Source organism: Neodiprion pinetum, chromosome 2, assembly GCF_021155775.2.
Source record: "Neodiprion pinetum isolate iyNeoPine1 chromosome 2, iyNeoPine1.2, whole genome shotgun sequence".
NCBI classification, from domain to species: domain Eukaryota; kingdom Metazoa; phylum Arthropoda; class Insecta; order Hymenoptera; family Diprionidae; genus Neodiprion; species Neodiprion pinetum.
The window spans coordinates 13897311-13915573 of NC_060233.1; the positions used below are offsets into that span (position 1 = coordinate 13897311).

General features: G+C 41.0%; 1 protein-coding gene across 2 annotated transcripts; it reads left to right on the top strand.

Moving 5' to 3' along the window:
* The first annotated feature begins 7452 nt into the window (after positions 1-7452).
* On the top strand, positions 7453-18054 carry flz (transmembrane serine protease filzig). 2 transcript variants are annotated; one of them, XM_046610026.2, is made up of 7 exons: positions 7453-8171; positions 11575-11668; positions 12446-15574; positions 15656-15842; positions 16111-16376; positions 16764-16918; positions 17059-18054. In XM_046610026.2, exons 2-7 carry the CDS (start codon positions 11575-11577, stop codon positions 17218-17220), a joined length of 3993 nt encoding a protein of 1330 aa, XP_046465982.1. In that variant the 5' UTR covers positions 7453-8171; the 3' UTR covers positions 17221-18054. The 2 variants fall into 2 exon arrangements, with proteins under 2 accessions (XP_046465982.1, XP_046465985.1); XM_046610029.2 differs by lacking the exon at positions 7453-8171 and adding an exon at positions 9157-9252.
* Positions 18055-18263: the final 209 nt, after the last annotated feature.

Below are 18263 nucleotides of genomic sequence, written 5' to 3' on the forward strand. Positions count from 1 at the left end.
TACGTTCTAGACTTCTTTTATTTTTTATTTTTTTTTTAATTACTGAAGGCCTACTATTATTCAGGAAAGGCTCTCAGAAATCGATTCTGTGACAAGAATTTTGTCGAGTGCCAAAAATCGCGAAAATAAACTAATGGTAACTCGTTTACATTTTTGCAAAAATTCAAAGTGAATTTGTTAGTCACTAAAATCACAAACAGAGGTCCAATGTCTTAATTTTTAGTACTGCATGGTTTATTATCACGTATAGCCCATTTTCCATCATCGATATTCCTCTCCGTTAAATTTTCCCTGAGATTGTACTTTAGAGCGTTAAGGGAAACAGCAGCTGAAATTGCGACTATGAAGCACATCGCCTGGATAGGTTTATGTAAAATGGAATATGTGGAATATTTTTTACTGTAACGAATCTGTACATACGTTTTTTATTACAGTCGTAAAACTAAAGAGAGTGGCGTGTCGATTGAGACTCGTCTGGAGAGCATTTTAGAAAAATTAAAAATGACGTCCTCGAAACCAATTTGCTTATTATTTACTTACCTTCAGTCACTCGCTGTTCGTCACGCTCGCGAAATTGGACCAATTCGTTTTTACTTTTCGACGCATAAAAATTCAAGAGTTCAGTGTACCGAATACCAATAAATGTAAAACTGGCCTAGATACAGACTTCTTTTTCTTGTAATCAGGGCATCCCAGCTCGGTTCATAAACTTTAGTGAATCAGTGAAATTTCTTCCGCAAGGTTACTTCTTGTCTTCAAAATAATTTCATTCGATACAAAGCAAAAATTATAATATTCCAATATCTTACTATACGTATATTATAGGAACATTCACTCTAAGACAAAAATCAGTGAAATCAATATGTGATCGTTGAATATTGTAGAATTACGAAATAGTTTTTTAACATTCGGAACTTCAACTGTGTAATAAATTATCGTTATTTCTACACCTGCTGCGCCATAATAATTTGAACGGCGTATCATGCTTTTTCAATTTATCCGACCCGATCGTGTTTAATGCAAGCATGGATAAACGATTTATGTTATAGCCATGTTAAAAATGACATAGTAAAAAACTGTTTGCGAAACACATTGATTTACTCATAAATGTAAGAGAGCAACAAAACTTCTAGGCTGCACACCTGGTATTTACAGGAATTCAATTCGTCAATAAGCTGGAATTGAGAATTAGCCATTGAAAATTGGTTGACAAGAGAAAAAAATATGCGATTGATTTCCCTATAACTTTTTAGGTACCCTGATTTCAGTTAAATGATATGTACACTTAAACTACAATCAAATCGTTTTAGGTGCCTCAAAAATACATTTCACTCAAGTACCTAAGCTATTATATGAACTAAAACGAGGCGTTGATGAGTATTTTGATCTATTTATTCCTGTGATCTATTGAAATTTGGAAATCAGAAATCATTGCAGCTGGCCTGTCGCTTCTTTAGTACAAGAAGAGCCAAGAAGAAAAATTAGTATGCTCGCGCGATCAATACGTATATGTACAATAAAACGTGCGGCATTGTTAGACCAAATACACGTTACCTGTCAATTTTTATTCAACTCAAGCTCCTAGGCTCTCAACTGATCTTATTCGCATACAAATCTCTTATTCTGCCAACTCTCTAAATAATTATTGCGAACATTGAAATGGGTCAGTATTTCAATGTTTAATAATTGCTAGCGCATATGCATTTCATACGAATTAGTTGGTGACGGAATCTCTGCTATATTTATCTATCAATCTGCGGAATTATTTACCCGCATTATCAAGATCGAATCACAATGAGCTCAGCGTAATGCTTGTTAATGGCTGTCTCGATATGTATTGATAAATTTCCAGCAGTCCCGAACAAGTAGTCAGTCGACAATTTTATTTGACTCGTACTGATCTAGCAGCGAAGTGGAAAACCTTGTCATGAATAGTAAAACCCAATGCATTCTGCAATATATAATCATGCAATAGTATCCAGAAACTATTATGGGCCACTAGATATAACTCATGTATAAATGTTGAATCTGAATGTGTTTCAATGGATGAAGTACAACGTGTTTATCATTTGAAAGTGTCACTGGCAGACTTAAACAATGGACAAAAACGGTACGGGAACCCTGGATCTGTATCATTTCATGGACCAACGTCTACCGCAGTAGGGCATAACTTTTTGTTAGCTGTGCCTAATTAAGATACGAGCCTCGTGGGATCCTGGACGAAGCCAGGATAACTTGTCGGTTTGCAGTTAGTACAGCTGCGAAACGCGAGGCAGAACATCAACGGACGGCTTTCACAAATGCTGGCTAACGATAAGTTGTGAATCACTCATCGGCAGAATAATCACTTGGGTATAAATACAGTATTGTGAAATCATGTTGATAACCGCGATTTGGAGATAACGCGTGACGGCGGGAGCGGAGAGGAAAGGCGAGAGGAGAAAAGAGGTTTTAACTTCGATCGAATACACAGTCAGCTCACGGCTAACCTACACCAGTAATACCGATCGAGCAGACCAGCGAATGGATGTCACTGGATCGGGTTAACCGAGTCTAGAGAATTGGTGAAAGCTACTACTCATCCAGCTCCTTATGTTTTGCGAAAACTCACCAATTCCGCAGTTTTAAGTTTCACGCCCCTCCTTGACTTCTACTTGACCGTTTCGTTTCAGTTGCCGGATGAGTTTGCATTTCGGTCTCTTCATATAACACCGTTTTTCAATAAGAACAAAACGCACAGTCGTAATATAAGAATCGATAAACACGAGAGATTAATATCTCGTAAAATGACTCTAATCAAATTGAAAATATTTCCAACCGTTAAATAATCGTCGGAGGTGTGATAATAAGGCGTATCTGCTTTAGATATATCTCAATTTTTATTTCGGATGTTGACCTACCTAATGAGAGACTGCGGTTGACGAAGGTACAATAACGAAACCATTCATCACTCATGGCCACGTTTACTTGTGGTGCACCATGACTGCAACAGTATAGGCTCAACCGACCTGACCCATATTCTCACAGTCACGGTCAGTATCAGGTATTGGCCTTCACCCACTGCTCAATGCCGGGATCCCATCACTGTAGGCGTATTAGACTCGAGTATTCTCTTACTGCCTTGTACAAACAAATTTCACCTGTTTCTTTGAACTGCAGACTCGAATTGAAGAAATTGAATTTGTGTGTGAAATAATTCGAAAGAATGTATTCACGAATTTTATGACAACCGGTAATGATGGGTTAATCTACTTTTACCATGGAGAACGGATTTCCATCGTTATAAAATGTGTGAATGAGATTTAGATTTAGATTCACGGTTCAACACTTATTCTAACTATGTCTAGCATAAATTATTCCATCCTGCCCCGCCTTTTCCTGCGGTAATGATGACTGAGATCTTTTGGAATGTGACACAAAATGTTCGTTAACGAGGTGTAGAAGAAAGCAGATGAAACGAATCGAACGGTGCAACTCGAGGAGTTCAAGGATCATCTAAGATCCACTTTCTTGCTAGGGAAACGTCGGGTGTACAGATCAGAAAAAAAGTATAAGTACCAGACGATTACAAAACAAAACTCGATTCAGCTCAACACTGAGCAATAATGTACTTGTCACATTGGCAAAAGAGTTTTAAAAAAAACTGTAAAGGGATGTGAAGTCTGAAAACACTTTAATAAGATCTAAACTTCTGCACAAGTCAAATTCACAGGTTTGCAATCGTTTTCAATGTACATGGAATAGCTATGGCTTCGATTGAATATAATTTCAATTTATTTCAGTTACTCGTATTTAATATTCGTTTCATAATTCTTTTGTACTGGCATTTCTTTCACTTCACTGTACGCCCGATCCATTCTTATCTGGGTCAGGTCGTATTTACACACAGTTCTCACACGACTGGTTTCAATTTTAGTGGATTCACGCGAGCACTACTCGATGGAAGTTAGAAAGCACTGTTGCACTCATTCGAATTTTGATATTTTCTAAAATCAGCCTTCAGCTAAATTCACCCACCTCGCGATGACAAAGATGCCTGAGCTCTGATTCATCGTCACATCTGGGAATTGGTATAATCAAACTAAGGACAACGAATTGACATCAAACACGGAAATCGATGGGCGACAAAATTGAGTTGCTATCTAATAGGAAAATTTCATGGTAAAATATTCAGCTTCTTATAAATGCACAAAGTATAGTATTTAAAAATAATTAAGAAACATTTTTTTCATTTACGTTAAAAATGATAATTTCAATAGTTATACAGTGTGTTTATGTTATCTCTGCACATACTTCTAGGGTAGCGGAAAAAGTTATTAATAAAAGTTATGGATAATTATATCAACTACATAAAAGCTATGTGCAAAATTTTTGTCAGCCTGAAGGTTACAGAGATAAATTAAGAAATCTAATTACACCTTTTATTTCAAGATGGCGGTCGTTCCTTCAACCTTACGGTCCCGGAAATTGAGTTTTACGCTCATGGCCGCCGCCCCCCCCCCCCCCCCCCCCTACGAAACGAAACTAAAATCGCGTCTTTCCCAAAATGCACGGTCATTCGTCATTCGACCAGACTAAAGCGGATCTTTCACAGTCGTTGTTCAAACTGTCCGTCATCTTGAAAAAGGCATTCCATGGAATGTCTAGTCAATGCCTCAGGTATTTTAGCGAGTTTATCGTTTTGTTGACTTCACATAAGAACTTTGTACTTTTGTCTACGGCTGAATAAAACGTTGGGTCGAAAGTGATCACATCTGATTCATTACACTACGAACAAACGCGCGGTACCAATTCCTTCAAAACCCTTTTGGGATGAGTTTCCAACCATGGATGTCTTACCTCGAAATGCTTGCTCAGGCAGCTCCTACACACCCTAGAAGTATATGCAGAGTTAACGTAAACACCCTGTATACAATTGAATGTCACTCACAATCAGTTTGATATTATACAGGTATACTTTAGCATGGATTACGTCACACAATGATGATTTTTTTCCACCTGCTGTGTCTGCTTAAACTTTGTTTCAAATGGAGGAAGAAAAATGGCGACCAAATTATTTTTCCCCACACTCATGAAATATGAAATAAAAAACAAATCATGGAACTTCCCCGTTGTAAAATAATCCTAAAGTCGGACAAACGTATCTACGATATTTCAGATCATATCGTTAATAAGTATTGTGTACCGTCGGATATATGTATGAAATTTTTCTTTATCTCCGGCACGTTCTTTTCCACTTCAAGAACACATTGTTTTTGTTTTCGGTCGAAGCACTCTTTTCATCGCAATCGTTGAAGACCCTGACGTTCTAGATAATTGAGCTCGATAATAAAGAAGTTGAAACACGCAATGTTGGGAAAAATCCGTAACGCGTCCACAAGAATATATCTATTACAACCTTATTACGTATTATCCAAATCTAATCACCGAAAACAGCTGTATAATTCGTGAAGAAACACTCCTCGAAAAAATAAATAAGCATCAAGTTATTGAAATATATCTTATCTTAACAGCAAGTGCAAGTACTTGGTATAAAAGATATTAGATAGCGATAATCGATTCGCCTCGTCAGATAGGTAAATTCGACCGCAAATAATGACCTCAATTCGTATACACTCTCTCAACAGCGACAATGAGAGCGCATCAAAGAATGGAATGGCACATCAAGACTGGAGAAAATTTTAGGGAGCTATACCGATCAGCGCCGCGGCGTGTGAATTTTTCATCGCATATCCGGTGATAATCAACTACCATAGCCGCCATATTGGCCCTAGTTTCCCCACTCAGCATAACACTAGAATTCGTGCTCACCGCAATTCAAATGTGTGCTTATGTATATTCATACCTATGCAGCATAGTGTGTACATATGTACATACACAAAAGTTGCAGGTGCTGAATTACGTTAGTGGGTCATCGAGATCCGCTGGTGGTCCAAGCTAGGCAATTATGGTATGTAACCGGCGGAAGATGTTTGTCGGGGACCAAATTTGATCTCGCGGCTCGTTCTCAGCCTTATTTTAGTTCCCACAATCATTACACGTACTTGCGGGCAGAGTTATACTCGTATAATGTGGTGTACAACGATCATTGCCAAGTTGTGACCCAAGAGTGAGCTGCGTGCTTATAAGCACTGACTTAGATACCGATCGAGATGCAGTTAACGTGTACCGAAGAGTTCGAGACCGTTACGGATGATTAACACTTACTGATGTCGGCTGATCCTGATTCATTTTATCAGCTGGGAAACTTGGTCCGTCATCATATCATCGCAAAAACCTGCTTTATCGAACCGTTTTCACGTTTCAATTTTTTATCTGGCGATGGATCAATTGCTTGAAGGACAAGTTTCGTAATATCTTCACATTTTTGGATAGTTATAAAGTTCTCACCAAGGCAAGAGTAGGATCGATCAGTGTTAAAGTTTTATCTCATCTATGTCTACACCACATGGAGTGTCTGGGAAGGTGATAATGGGCAGTGTTTGGTCGATGGTATTGAACAGAAATTCTGGATTAATACCGTTAGACTGGCTGAAACGTAACTATCTTCTACCTGCAGACACATCGAGAATAAAAAACGATACTACATGGCGTATTATCCAAATTCGCATGGATTCAAATGAATTACGCAATGGCATCTTAATACTCGCTAATTGTTTAAAATCACACAATCACCGTTGCACAGAACTCGGAACGTTACGTATTACGTATTATAAACGTTCGTCTGTAATCGGAGAGATTGTCATTTTTTGTCGTCGTAAGAGGCAGAGTAACATCATCGAAAGATTCTGATCTAATTGCTGACAGTGGCCTTGAACTACCGTAGTTCGAGCAACAACGGTGAACCGCATTTGCTAAAACGGCCTGTTTCTTCAACATCAACATACCTACCAGTTTATATAAATTATCAACGAATGTACAGCTCTGATATCTCGGAAAATTCCAGAAATTACGCCCAGCGAGCTACCCGGGAAGTTTCAAAGACGCAGTTAACTTTTGTGTCGATCCTTCCGTGACCCTTGGCTAATGGATCCGTATATTACCGAGGCAGCGGGAGTAATCTTCGCGTCCATTAACGACCTGGGAGAAATTTCATCTCTCTTGAGTTTGACGGTGCAGCTTACCCGGCCCTTGTCTCTCTGTCCTTGGCGCTCGGCACGGCCTTAGGTTGAATTTTTGTCAATCGAAGATGGAAATGCACGTGCACCGTCGGCGACGAAACATCGTCAGGGAGTAGGACAGTGTGCCGAGAGACGTCGGGCCCCACCATGTGACTTGGGCCACTGACCCACTTTACCTTTTGCGCCTCTCCCTGCGCTCGCCTTGTCCACCAATCGTCCTGTACTTCACTCCGTGCTTCTTCCACCAGCTGCCCCTCTCCTCTTCGTTCGCATCGTGGGTAACTTGCTTCGGTCTACCACCACTTGAGCACCGCTTATGACTTTGCCATGTAATTCCACCACATGCCAGACCCAAGCCATGCCCGTTTTGCCAGGGCATAGAGTGCTCGACAGACAGGTAGCTTCCACTTAACTAACTGGATGGCTCGATAGTGGACAGAACAGACTTTGATCAGCTCGGCGTGCTTTCGATACATACCGTCCTTTGGTACCGGCAGTGTGCTCTGCCTGTAACCCTCGTCGACTTTGGATCGGTCGGTTTAACTTTTTCGTACTTTCTTTTAACTTACGACCGAAACGTTGTTCGTTCGCGATATTGTGGGATCAGTTACGAAGAAGAGTTGTACAGTGATTCCGTTACCCGCCCGGGACCAGTTTTGAAAAAGGACTACCGTCGTTCTCCAACAAAGATCAACTGCTGCAGACTGAGTACCTGGGTATAATTGAACGTTGTCAATCCACCATCACGAATTTCGAACAGCGGAAGAGAGGACTACGTTCTGCTTCTGCCATTTACAGTGATCGACAAAACTCCAAATTTTCATACATAAAGATCTACGCAAATACGACAACATTCACGAGGAACGGTGGACTTCCAGTGTCTCCATAGGTGGCAAAGGCTATAAAGTATAGTGTCTTATCCGCTACAGCACTGACATCAAGAGGATTGCATTCCGGAAGTAAAGGCTAAAGGCCCACGCAAACGTAATGTTCTAACCATCTCAACATTCGTCTTTCCGTAACTAGTCGAACCATCTTCAAACATTCAATGTAAGTCAACCAGTCTGATCTTTTGTATGCAGTTAAGATTAACTCTATAGTTTACAGTGTTTGGAGTTATTGACGACTAACAGTGTTGATGTTCGATATCTGCATCTTATTTCACAAGGATTTATTCAGCATTTACACACAATACCCCATTTTTTACCAATTCCATCGTCCTTGTTTTTTCAATAGTAATTCTTTAGGTTCGTAAGCGCGATTGATTTTTAGCATGCGTTTACGTCTCATTTCGGAGGACGAGTAAATGATCCGGTCAAATTAACCGTGGCCGTCAGGTGGAGTCTGGAGAAAGCTAGACTGTGGGTAAAGAGGTGGTCAGAATGTAGGCGATTCTTTCCTACGCTTCGTTTCACCTGGCCACATGGAGTTGATACTTTTTCTGAACGCGAGCGTGTTTTTAGATATTTTGCCTTAATTTTATTTTCTCTTGTCGAGTGATCATTTGATTGCTGTCTGAAAGTGATACCTGAATGAAGTAGTGGTTAGAAAATGTTGAGGAAAATTCATCAGCACCCGTTGCTGGGCGCTGACATTGGTGCGCATGACACATACCAAGCTTTGTAACGGTCAATGGCGAACAACCGGCTCTGTCATCACAAAATTAACATGATAATTTAGTTAACACATATATCCACGTTTCACGAGGACCTAAGCTCGTCGGGCTATCTTCTCAAGGGGTCAAACTGCTCGCTTCTAGGAATTTATTTCTTCGGCATCCCTTGCAACTATAAGCTACAGAGATTTTACGAGGTCTGAAGAGCGCAGAGACCAGATCGAGTCAATGTATCCTCGTACTCGATGTATGGGGAGGTTTCAGAACCGAGCTTTCATGCCTTAATTCTTCGTCATCTCGAATTGTAGCTAGGTTTTACCGTTCTTTGAACATCGCTTCAGCCTGCCTGAAGTACGCGTCAGTGATAATAACAAATAATTTCAATCGTTGCAGAGGAAGTTGAACTGTTGCAATGCAATTGGGTCACCCAGATCTGATAATCGAGAATACAGAAGAAGCTTTCTCTGTGCGCGCATTCGCGGTTGGTCACGATTGAGGATTCGTGATCCGCATAATGTAAGGCTCGACGCTTATACGTAGATTCATCACTTATTGCTAGATACACTTATCAGACAGACTTATTTACATCGACAGTTGTTCGTTGAATTTTAAAGGGAACGTACATCGTAAGCAAGAAAATTCTTGGGCCTTCTGTTAACATTTGGCAAAAGAAGACAAAATTATATTTATCCGTATTTCTTTGGATGCTTTCCACTCAACGTTGTTCATATTCCACCGAGAACACTCTCCGAACACCTAGAGTAACGTGTTTGTGACATTTCCTAGAATATTTCAGTCGAGTTTATCGGTCGCATGGAGTAGATGAAACTATAATTTAATCTCTGTACCTGTACATCATGTACGACAGAGAGAGACACAAAAATGGAATCCTATAGAAACTGCTTTTCTGCTGCATGTATCATGTAACTTTAACCGATCGTCTAACGGCACTCGAAGCCAAGGCCAAGGAGTTTGATGCAAGTTTCAGATCTTATCGGGCATGTATTATTATTACTTTGCAACTTCATTAAGCATTTTACCGAAAAATGCTCATAAAAATATCATAATTCTGAAAAAACATACTCGTAATGAAATATCAGTATAAGTTTGCATTCACCAAGCTCTTGGCATATGCGTATAGTACTGGGACGTATTTGAAGAAAAACGAACCATTAAGATATACATAGATGATAAAGTTTCATGATAAACTAAGGGCACTCTGCCGTATCTAAGATAAGCCTACATTCTGTAGATAATTTAAAAAATGCAGTAACTATGCGTTATTTACAAGTTAAACTTGCACTTTCCGGACAGACAGATAGCGCACGCACTGCTGTGCACGCGAGCCGGTTTCGTGCTTGGCAATAATTAGGTTCGCTAGTTAGGCACTGTAAGAATAAAAGAGAGGGGAAAAAAATATACTCGGCTGCACGGTCGCTTGTTGATATTCTAAAACCGAATCATGTCATCAATTTGTAGACCGTTTCACTTCATATTCATGATTCGAAAATAAATATTCACCGTATCACATCGACCCTCTTACAGTGATTATAGATCACTGGCCACTTTGCGGCATGCTTACTTTTTTCGTCCAACGTTCCGCCGTGTATTTGCCTCTCTGGAGTTAGCTGGGTGCACAGAAGCCTTGACCTAGCCTTTCGCCGATCTTCAAGAGGTCATACACCACTCAGCTCGCATGAGAACGCGCTAAATTTTATGAGGAAAAGTAACCCAAAGAAGAAATGAAACACCGAGACTTTTTGGGAGTATTGTTGCTTATCGAGGGCATCTTTATGGAAAATCGTCATGCAATAATAGTCCAAGTGGATTATTTCATCATCGAAGATTTAATACAATTTACACATTCGAATATTCCTGCATGCATTGCTCTGCAAGATCAATTTTTGATAATCAGACATTGGGTGCCGAACGATTACCTACCGATCCTAAGGAGTGACAACTTTTCTTCTTTCATACCTTCCGTATTCTTACGATCCCCCCCCCCCCCCCCCCTTCTTCTTTTATTAGTTTTCTCGCCAACGACCGAAAGGCTCGGTTGGAATGGTGCAGCCCGGGAATCTAGTAACTAGGTTACCGGTGGCTTGTGCCTTCGTGAACCTACACCACCATGATACTACCTGCTCGCTACCTCTGCCTGTCTCGTTTCGTTCTCTGTCTTCTGCTTCGTCTTCTTCCTTCTCTGTTTTCCCATCTCCCTATCTTTCTCTCTTCTCTCTCTTCTTTCAGTTCAGTATGCCATACCATGGCTATGCTCGGTTGCGGATAACGGGATTTCATGTGTATGAACGAAACCTGTGCGTGAAACGCGTGGAGAGCTGTGCGGTGCGTCAAGTACGAGCGCATTGGCGTCGATAGGAGTGATAACAGTATAATTGATTTACACCTCCTTGTCCATTTCCCGTTTGATCAGACATATCGGTGATCCTGAAAACTTGAAGTTCGAACCATTTCACACAATTTTGGCAGGGGCCTAGTTTTTGACAGCACCTACTTACTTATCCAATATTGAATTCTAGTTCAATATGTGAAAAGAGCAAAAAGAGTAGAACAAAAGATCGATAATGTCAGAAATAGCTGCTTCTTTGCGACGATATATACTTCTGAGGCTTACATTAACCCACCGATATTTTCTTTTAACGGTTCACCGGGTTACGATGGGCACCTATACAAGTAGAAGGATGCTGACAACGACCATATATACGCCAACTATGTTGTATAATTACGTAATTCCAAGTGTAATTCATTGCACAAAAGTAGTAGTACTGGCCTAAAATTTGTAATTATCAATTACTTTTCAATCGATCATAAATGTTTCAGATGGTTCCGAGAAGAAACATGAAAGCGTACGTCTTCCTCACAATCTTAGTGACGACATCCGCCTTCTCGGTGTCCTACGTGCCTCAAGCAAAAGGTATACCCGCTTGTTCATTACCATTATACTTGTTTATCATCGTTACAAACAATACTTTCAATTAGCGAAGAACCTGCAGTGCATTGAAATGAAATTGACAAAGAGAAATTGTCGGAAGAAAGTGCGAGCTGGCATATAGATGCACGGGTATCAATCGTTAGTGACTAACCATAATAGAAACGAATAGGTTAGCAATGTATTGGAAACCTTCGATCAGCAAAATAAGAATGTTCTAGTTTGACCATTAGTAATAGTGGTGGCGTCTGATGACACATTTCTAATTTCCAGATCAGGATGCGTACTGAATATTGCCTTGTTGCCATTCATGTTCGAGAGTTGTCCAATTTAACGAGCTACTTGGTATTGGCAGCCAGCTGATGCTGAGTAGATTGAAACGATCACGGTTACGGCCTCGGGCGTGCGAGCTAATTAGCATAGGGACCTATTTTATTCAGTTTTATAAAAGAAGTTTAGGGCCACCAGAATGAAGTAGGTCACGGGTCAAGTTATATTGAGAAATGTACATACAGTGCATTTCCTGAAATCATATGCAACATTCCGCGTGCGCGTGTAACTGTATAGATTGATAGGAAGTAAAGACGTGCGGGCTGTGATACCCACCGACACTTAATATTTCTCTATCATGATCTAACAAAATTGGATACAACTATGAGTACCCGTGTAATAAGAATTATAACTTTCACTATTTTACGTTAACGTATTATTCTTGTTGAAGAGAATAAATCGAGTAACCGGTACTTTATTTACCAATTTCAGGCAGAAAATTGTTCGGTGGATACAGGATAGTTCCCAAAGTATGCCAACCCACACACCCAACTAGAATTGTCTCAAACGAACCAGCCGTTTGCATGTTCAACCATGAATGCACACGAAGAAGTGGCGAAGTTGTTGGTGCATGTATGGACGGATTTCTGTTCGGCGCTTGCTGCCAGCTGCCTTCCGAACGACCGGCTGAAGAATTATATGAGACTGGCCCGAGTACCGCAGGACTCCAAAATATCTATGAAGTTGATCACGTTCCCGACATGCCGATTCTTCTGAATCCTGACGGAACTCCAATGGGGATAGTACCTTCGCAAGTTCCCAGTCAAGGACAAAATAGTCAAACAACTGTCGTAGATGGTTCCGACATAAGAAGACCAGACATACCAACACTCTCAGAGGTTCTTGGAGCTGGAGGAAATATGAATATCAAAATTTCAACGTTTAGACCACCTTCCTCAACCCTTCATCACACTAGCAGTACTCAAGATAAAACAAAAACTCCTCAAGTTGACGTGAGTCATCTTGAATCTGACTTTTCTGCTCTCTTGCAGCAGCAAAGCAACTTGGACGATTTGCGGCTACCTGGACTAATCACCCATTCAGCTTCCAACAACAATATTCAGAATAGTCAAAACCCAGGAGACATTGACACCGTAACAACCTTTTTAAATCCTGATCAAGTCTTGCAAATTGCTGATCCGGTCGATCAGTTGCCTGTTTTGTTTTCGCAGGGAATTGGTAATAACAACCATTCAAGTCCCGATACGATATTACTGAATGAGAATGGTAGCTTATTTACCGAAAGTAATAATCCCGATGACCTCTTCATACCGGGATCTATTTCTTTATCAAAGCCTAATAGTGGAACTGATCAGTCAAATATCCACAGGCCAAACACTCAGAAGCTTCCTGACGCAATAATGCAAAAAGTTGAAGAAGTTACTCAGAAGGTAGAAGCTTTGACTCAGAAAATCGCCACCGAAATGGAGTCGTCTCTTACTCCATCGATCGCTCACGGCATTTCAACCAAGAAGGTTCCTACGGTAACTGAGAGACCCAACAATGCGCAACAAATGTCATCTGTAACTTACGAACTGTACTCGCTGCCTTCAAGACCGCAGAGGCCAAACGCAAAGCCGCCTGGGCTGGGGCACGAAAAACCTGTCAGCGTCCACAGTACCTCAACAATAAACAGTAACTTGTTGAAAGCATCGTCAAAATCTCCGGAGGAAGATCACTTGGTCACAGGGGCAGACGAAGTAATGTCAGAAAAGAATACCAAGTACATTTCAACCGCGAAGAATGGTCCTACCACTCCAATGTCACCAACAACGTATGCACAAGAAGATGAGTTGATTAGAGTACCAACAATCACATACGAAACTCAATCTGGGAACAAAAAACACGATGTTCTTGACCACGAAGAGAATTCGATTAATCACATCATATCACTGTTAAATGATAGTAACCCAACCCCAGAACCTGAACCCCTTCCCGAGCCCAATTCCCATCCTGACCCCCATGACGACGATTCTGGCATACAAACATGGGCGAGCATTGACGGAACGTCCGTCGGACCACCAGAAATCAAGTTTCCTTCTGTTCGTCCATCTGCTCGGCCTGATGCGACAACAGTCACTTTTCCATACACTTTTTACAAACCCAATCAAGGTTCGGTATATTACGATTATGAGGTAACTCAACATGCCGAGAATCCTGACAAAGCGGATACTCACGATACTCCTGTGAAGACTTATACACCGATATCATCTACTCAGGGAACGTACAACACTGGTTCATCTACTCAAAATATATACTCAAACAGACCATCTACTAATCCACCTGCGCCAACTGTGATCGTTTTGGGTCCCCTGGGAACTGAATATGTTACGAAAGGTGACCATAAAACACCTCAACGACGGCCCCCGACTACTGCCGAGCCTGTTGCTTCAAAGAAACCCGCCTTTTCAACAACTATAACGCACAACATAAACACGGTCATATCGACCAACAACATGGAGTCCAATAACACACGAGTAGTATCCTCCAGTTACATAAGCGTTGACTTGAAAGACGGTGCCACCAGTACAAAGCCCATCGTCGTCAACAGCGAGACCACTGTAAAACCAGCGGGAACACCTCAAACTGTGAGGCCGACGGTTCACCAAGCGGTTGACTCTCAGAGACCGGATGCTACGGTTTATTACGAAATCGAGACCAAAAAGCCTCCAATATCACCCGTAACTCTTTCCACGTGGTCAGAGAAGCCAGCTTTCCATCTTAAACCGTCATACAGTCAGCCTGGTTCTGGGTCTGTCACCTGGCCCCAGGAAACTATAATTGCACACAATCCAATAATCTTTAAAGACCCGATCTTTGTAAGTAATGAAGGAATTGCTACGCCGGTGAGTCCGGAAGACGAGACAACGGCTCCTGATGATTTCAATAACTTCCCACCAGTCAGGAATCCGAACCTAAACATGTCTGTTCCATCCTCGCAACAGGAAAAACCCACGATTGTTGAATCGTTCAATCAAACTTTTTATCCCGATTTCCAAAATATTGACGAGAATGATATCCCAACGCCAGCCTTTATCGAAGACGATGTTCTAGGAAACAAGGTTGATGTCTTTGTCAATAAGATTGTTGAGTCGCTTCAGGATAACTTCGACGACTTGGGTGATGTAGTTTACAAGAAAAAGACAAACACGACAACGCAAAGTCCTGCTCAACCCACAGTTAGTCAAAAACCACCCATCACTGTCACCACGAAGAAGCCAATTCGTAGACCAACAGTTTCGTCATCTCCGTCCCCCACCAAGAAGCCGACTCCCACTAAACGACCGCCAACACGCTTGTCTACGACAACCCAAAAGACTGTGACTGTTTCCACCAAACCTACCCGACCCCTAAAAGTTTCGACGACTAAACCGAAGCCAGCTACACCAAGTGCCACGACCACAAAACCACCACAAACCGTCAGCAAGAGACCAAAACCAGTCAGGAAGCCAACTGTGCCTACTACCACAAATACGGAATTCACTTCCATAGAAACTGAAAGGCCTGTAGTGAGTTCTACCGAAATAAGCGCCAGCAGTCATAAACCAAATTATGAAAGAGGTCAATTTCTCATATAATTTTCCAATGTTGACCAATAACAATAAAGCAATCGATAGTACACGTTTTTCCTGATTTCCACAGATTGCGGCGTTAGGCCGTTGATGAAAACAGGGAGAATCGTTGGAGGAAAAGCGGCCAAGTTTGGCGAATGGCCCTGGCAAGTTCTTGTACGTGAGGCAACTTGGTTGGGATTATTCACAAAAAATAAATGTGGCGGTGTACTTATCACAAACAAATATGTCACCACCGCTGCCCACTGTCAACCAGGGTGAGTATAATAGTTACTGTGGTATGTTGATGTATTCCATATAGAGCCCAGAATAACTATGTATCAGTTTGGTCCGATGGTTGATAAAGCATGAAAATTCTCCACAAGGACGTGATTTGCATGTTTTATCTGGGAGTGGTTTAATGGACTGTGCAAGAAATTGCCGACTCATACATTCATTACAAAAGTGTAGGTCTTGGATATGTGCCCCAATATCACATGCCTATATGTATTTAGCTAATATCGATATTTTAAACGCTATCGACAGATTCCTGGCATCGCTTGTGGCAGTACTCGGCGAGTTTGATATCACCGGCGAACACGAGACAAAGCGTAGCGTATCTCGGAACGTTAAACGAGTTATTGTTCACCGTAACTACGACCCAGCAACCTTCGAAAATGATTTGGCTATTCTGGAGATGGAAACACCAGTAGCATTCGATATGCACATAGTTCCGATCTGCATGCCAGATGACGGCGCAGACTTTACTGGAAGAATGGCTACAGTCACTGGATGGGGGAGACTTAAATACAGTGAGTATCCCTTTGCTAGTTTCCGCTACCCCATTGTGAATAATCAATTCGACTTCACTGTACTAACGTATTCAGGGTTCACTGGATCTAATATGGACTTACTCTCATGAGTCGATCTTCCTTGGACGAAAATTCTGCGTGTAATGATCCAGAAACTGCAAAAGATCTACACCTACATAGTCTAAAAATCATCGCGCGTTAAAATTACGTTTTGCTCATTTTTTAAGATTTGATGTTACGTGATTACGTACAGTCGAGGAACTCACCGATAAACATGGAAACACAGGTTTCATCCCTAAAACAAAAATACCATCAATATCATGTAACGAACATCCACTTCATCCAGTGATGAACGAATTCTCAGAATGGTTTACTCAATCGTTACAGATGGCGGAGTTCCTTCCGTTCTACAAGAGGTCGAAGTGCCGATTATGGAAAATAAAGTTTGTCAAGAGATGTTCCAGACCATCGGTCATCGGAAGCTCATTCTTGACAGCTTTTTGTGCGCAGGTTACGCCAATGGACAAAGGGATTCCTGTGAGGTCGGAATCAAAATCAGTATTCATTCTTGAATTTTTTTCAATCAAAGTATACACAAACTAAGTCAATCAACGAAGACACTTTTCGAATTACGTATTTCACTTCGTAGTCGCCATAAAACAATTGATGTTTCCGTTTCCAGGGTGACAGTGGCGGACCTCTGATGCTACAACGTTCCGACGGCAGGTGGGAATTGGCGGGGACTGTTTCCCACGGCATCAAGTGCGCTGCTCCCTATCTTCCTGGTGTTTACATGAGAACAACTTACTTTAAGCCATGGCTGCACAGTATTACTGGTGTCTGAAGCTAATACTCCAAAGTAGATCAGCTCAAACATTGCGTGTAGTAGCGACACCGTTCGATTGTCTCATTTTTGAGCTCGAATTTCAAAGTATATTAATTTCCAATTGCTACTCCTTCGTTTCTAACGACGTCAATGTGCTTGACTGTATTTCGACTGACTTCCTATCGCTCTTTCCCTTGGCTCACTTACGTGAAGTCGAACGAGTCGAAGAGAACGAATGTTCAATGTTTCCCTTCGCTCTCAAACACGATCTGCATATTTAAATTTCTTTTTTTTATCTTTCTATATCTCGCCATGGATATAGAACATAAGATACTATTATATATAATATATATAATATTATATATAGATATATGTCACTGTGTAATCGTTGAAACTGAGGAATATTTCTATTCACGGAATTCAATCGGGTCGCACACCTATTTATATTTCCATTGATGCTGCTAAAGATGCTGGAGCATATGGAAGCTTGGATATTTCGTGGAAACAAGAGGTTTCCCATGCACGTGAAAGAATTAAACTTCCCCGGTGGACAGTTGTCTTTCGGCTTTATGTATAAGTCGATATACAGTAATAATACCTATTTATTGCTCAGAGAAAGGTCTCCCCTAATTTATTGGTTATTAACTGGATCGATTCATCGGCTAATTGCAACAAGTTTACATACTAGACGTTACTATTAATGTATATAGTAAAGAATAACAGGTGGTTATGTATGTATGCAAGTGTGAAAATTACTTAAAAAATAATGTGTGAATGTCCTTACCGCTTAGAATAATAATTTATTCATTGTTAGGTGTTACTTATTTATTAAAGGTATTTTTATACAACTTAGTTGCCTACTGTGCTTTCTTCGCGCTCACCGTCAACCGCTTATTAATTCATCGATCGGCGCATGGTCGGTTAATTCAACTGTGAGCCTTTCAGTTTTGCGAAAGCAACGCTTTCAAATATATTAAGCTCCGTTGTGAAATTACCACCCTGCCTTTAATGCCATTCTTACTCTTCCTACACAGCTGGCTTAGTGCCGCAAAATTTGAAGC

Coding starts and splice junctions, on each gene's coding strand:
- flz (XM_046610026.2), top strand. CDS start 11,575: ATGGTTCCGAGAAGAAACATGAAAGCGTACGTCTTCCTCACAATCTTA. Junction 15,575..15,655: donor TAAACCAAATTATGAAAGAG/GTCAATTTCTCA, acceptor TGATTTCCACAG/ATTGCGGCGTTAGGCCGTTG. Junction 16,919..17,058: donor GACAAAGGGATTCCTGTGAG/GTCGGAATCAAA, acceptor TTCCGTTTCCAG/GGTGACAGTGGCGGACCTCT.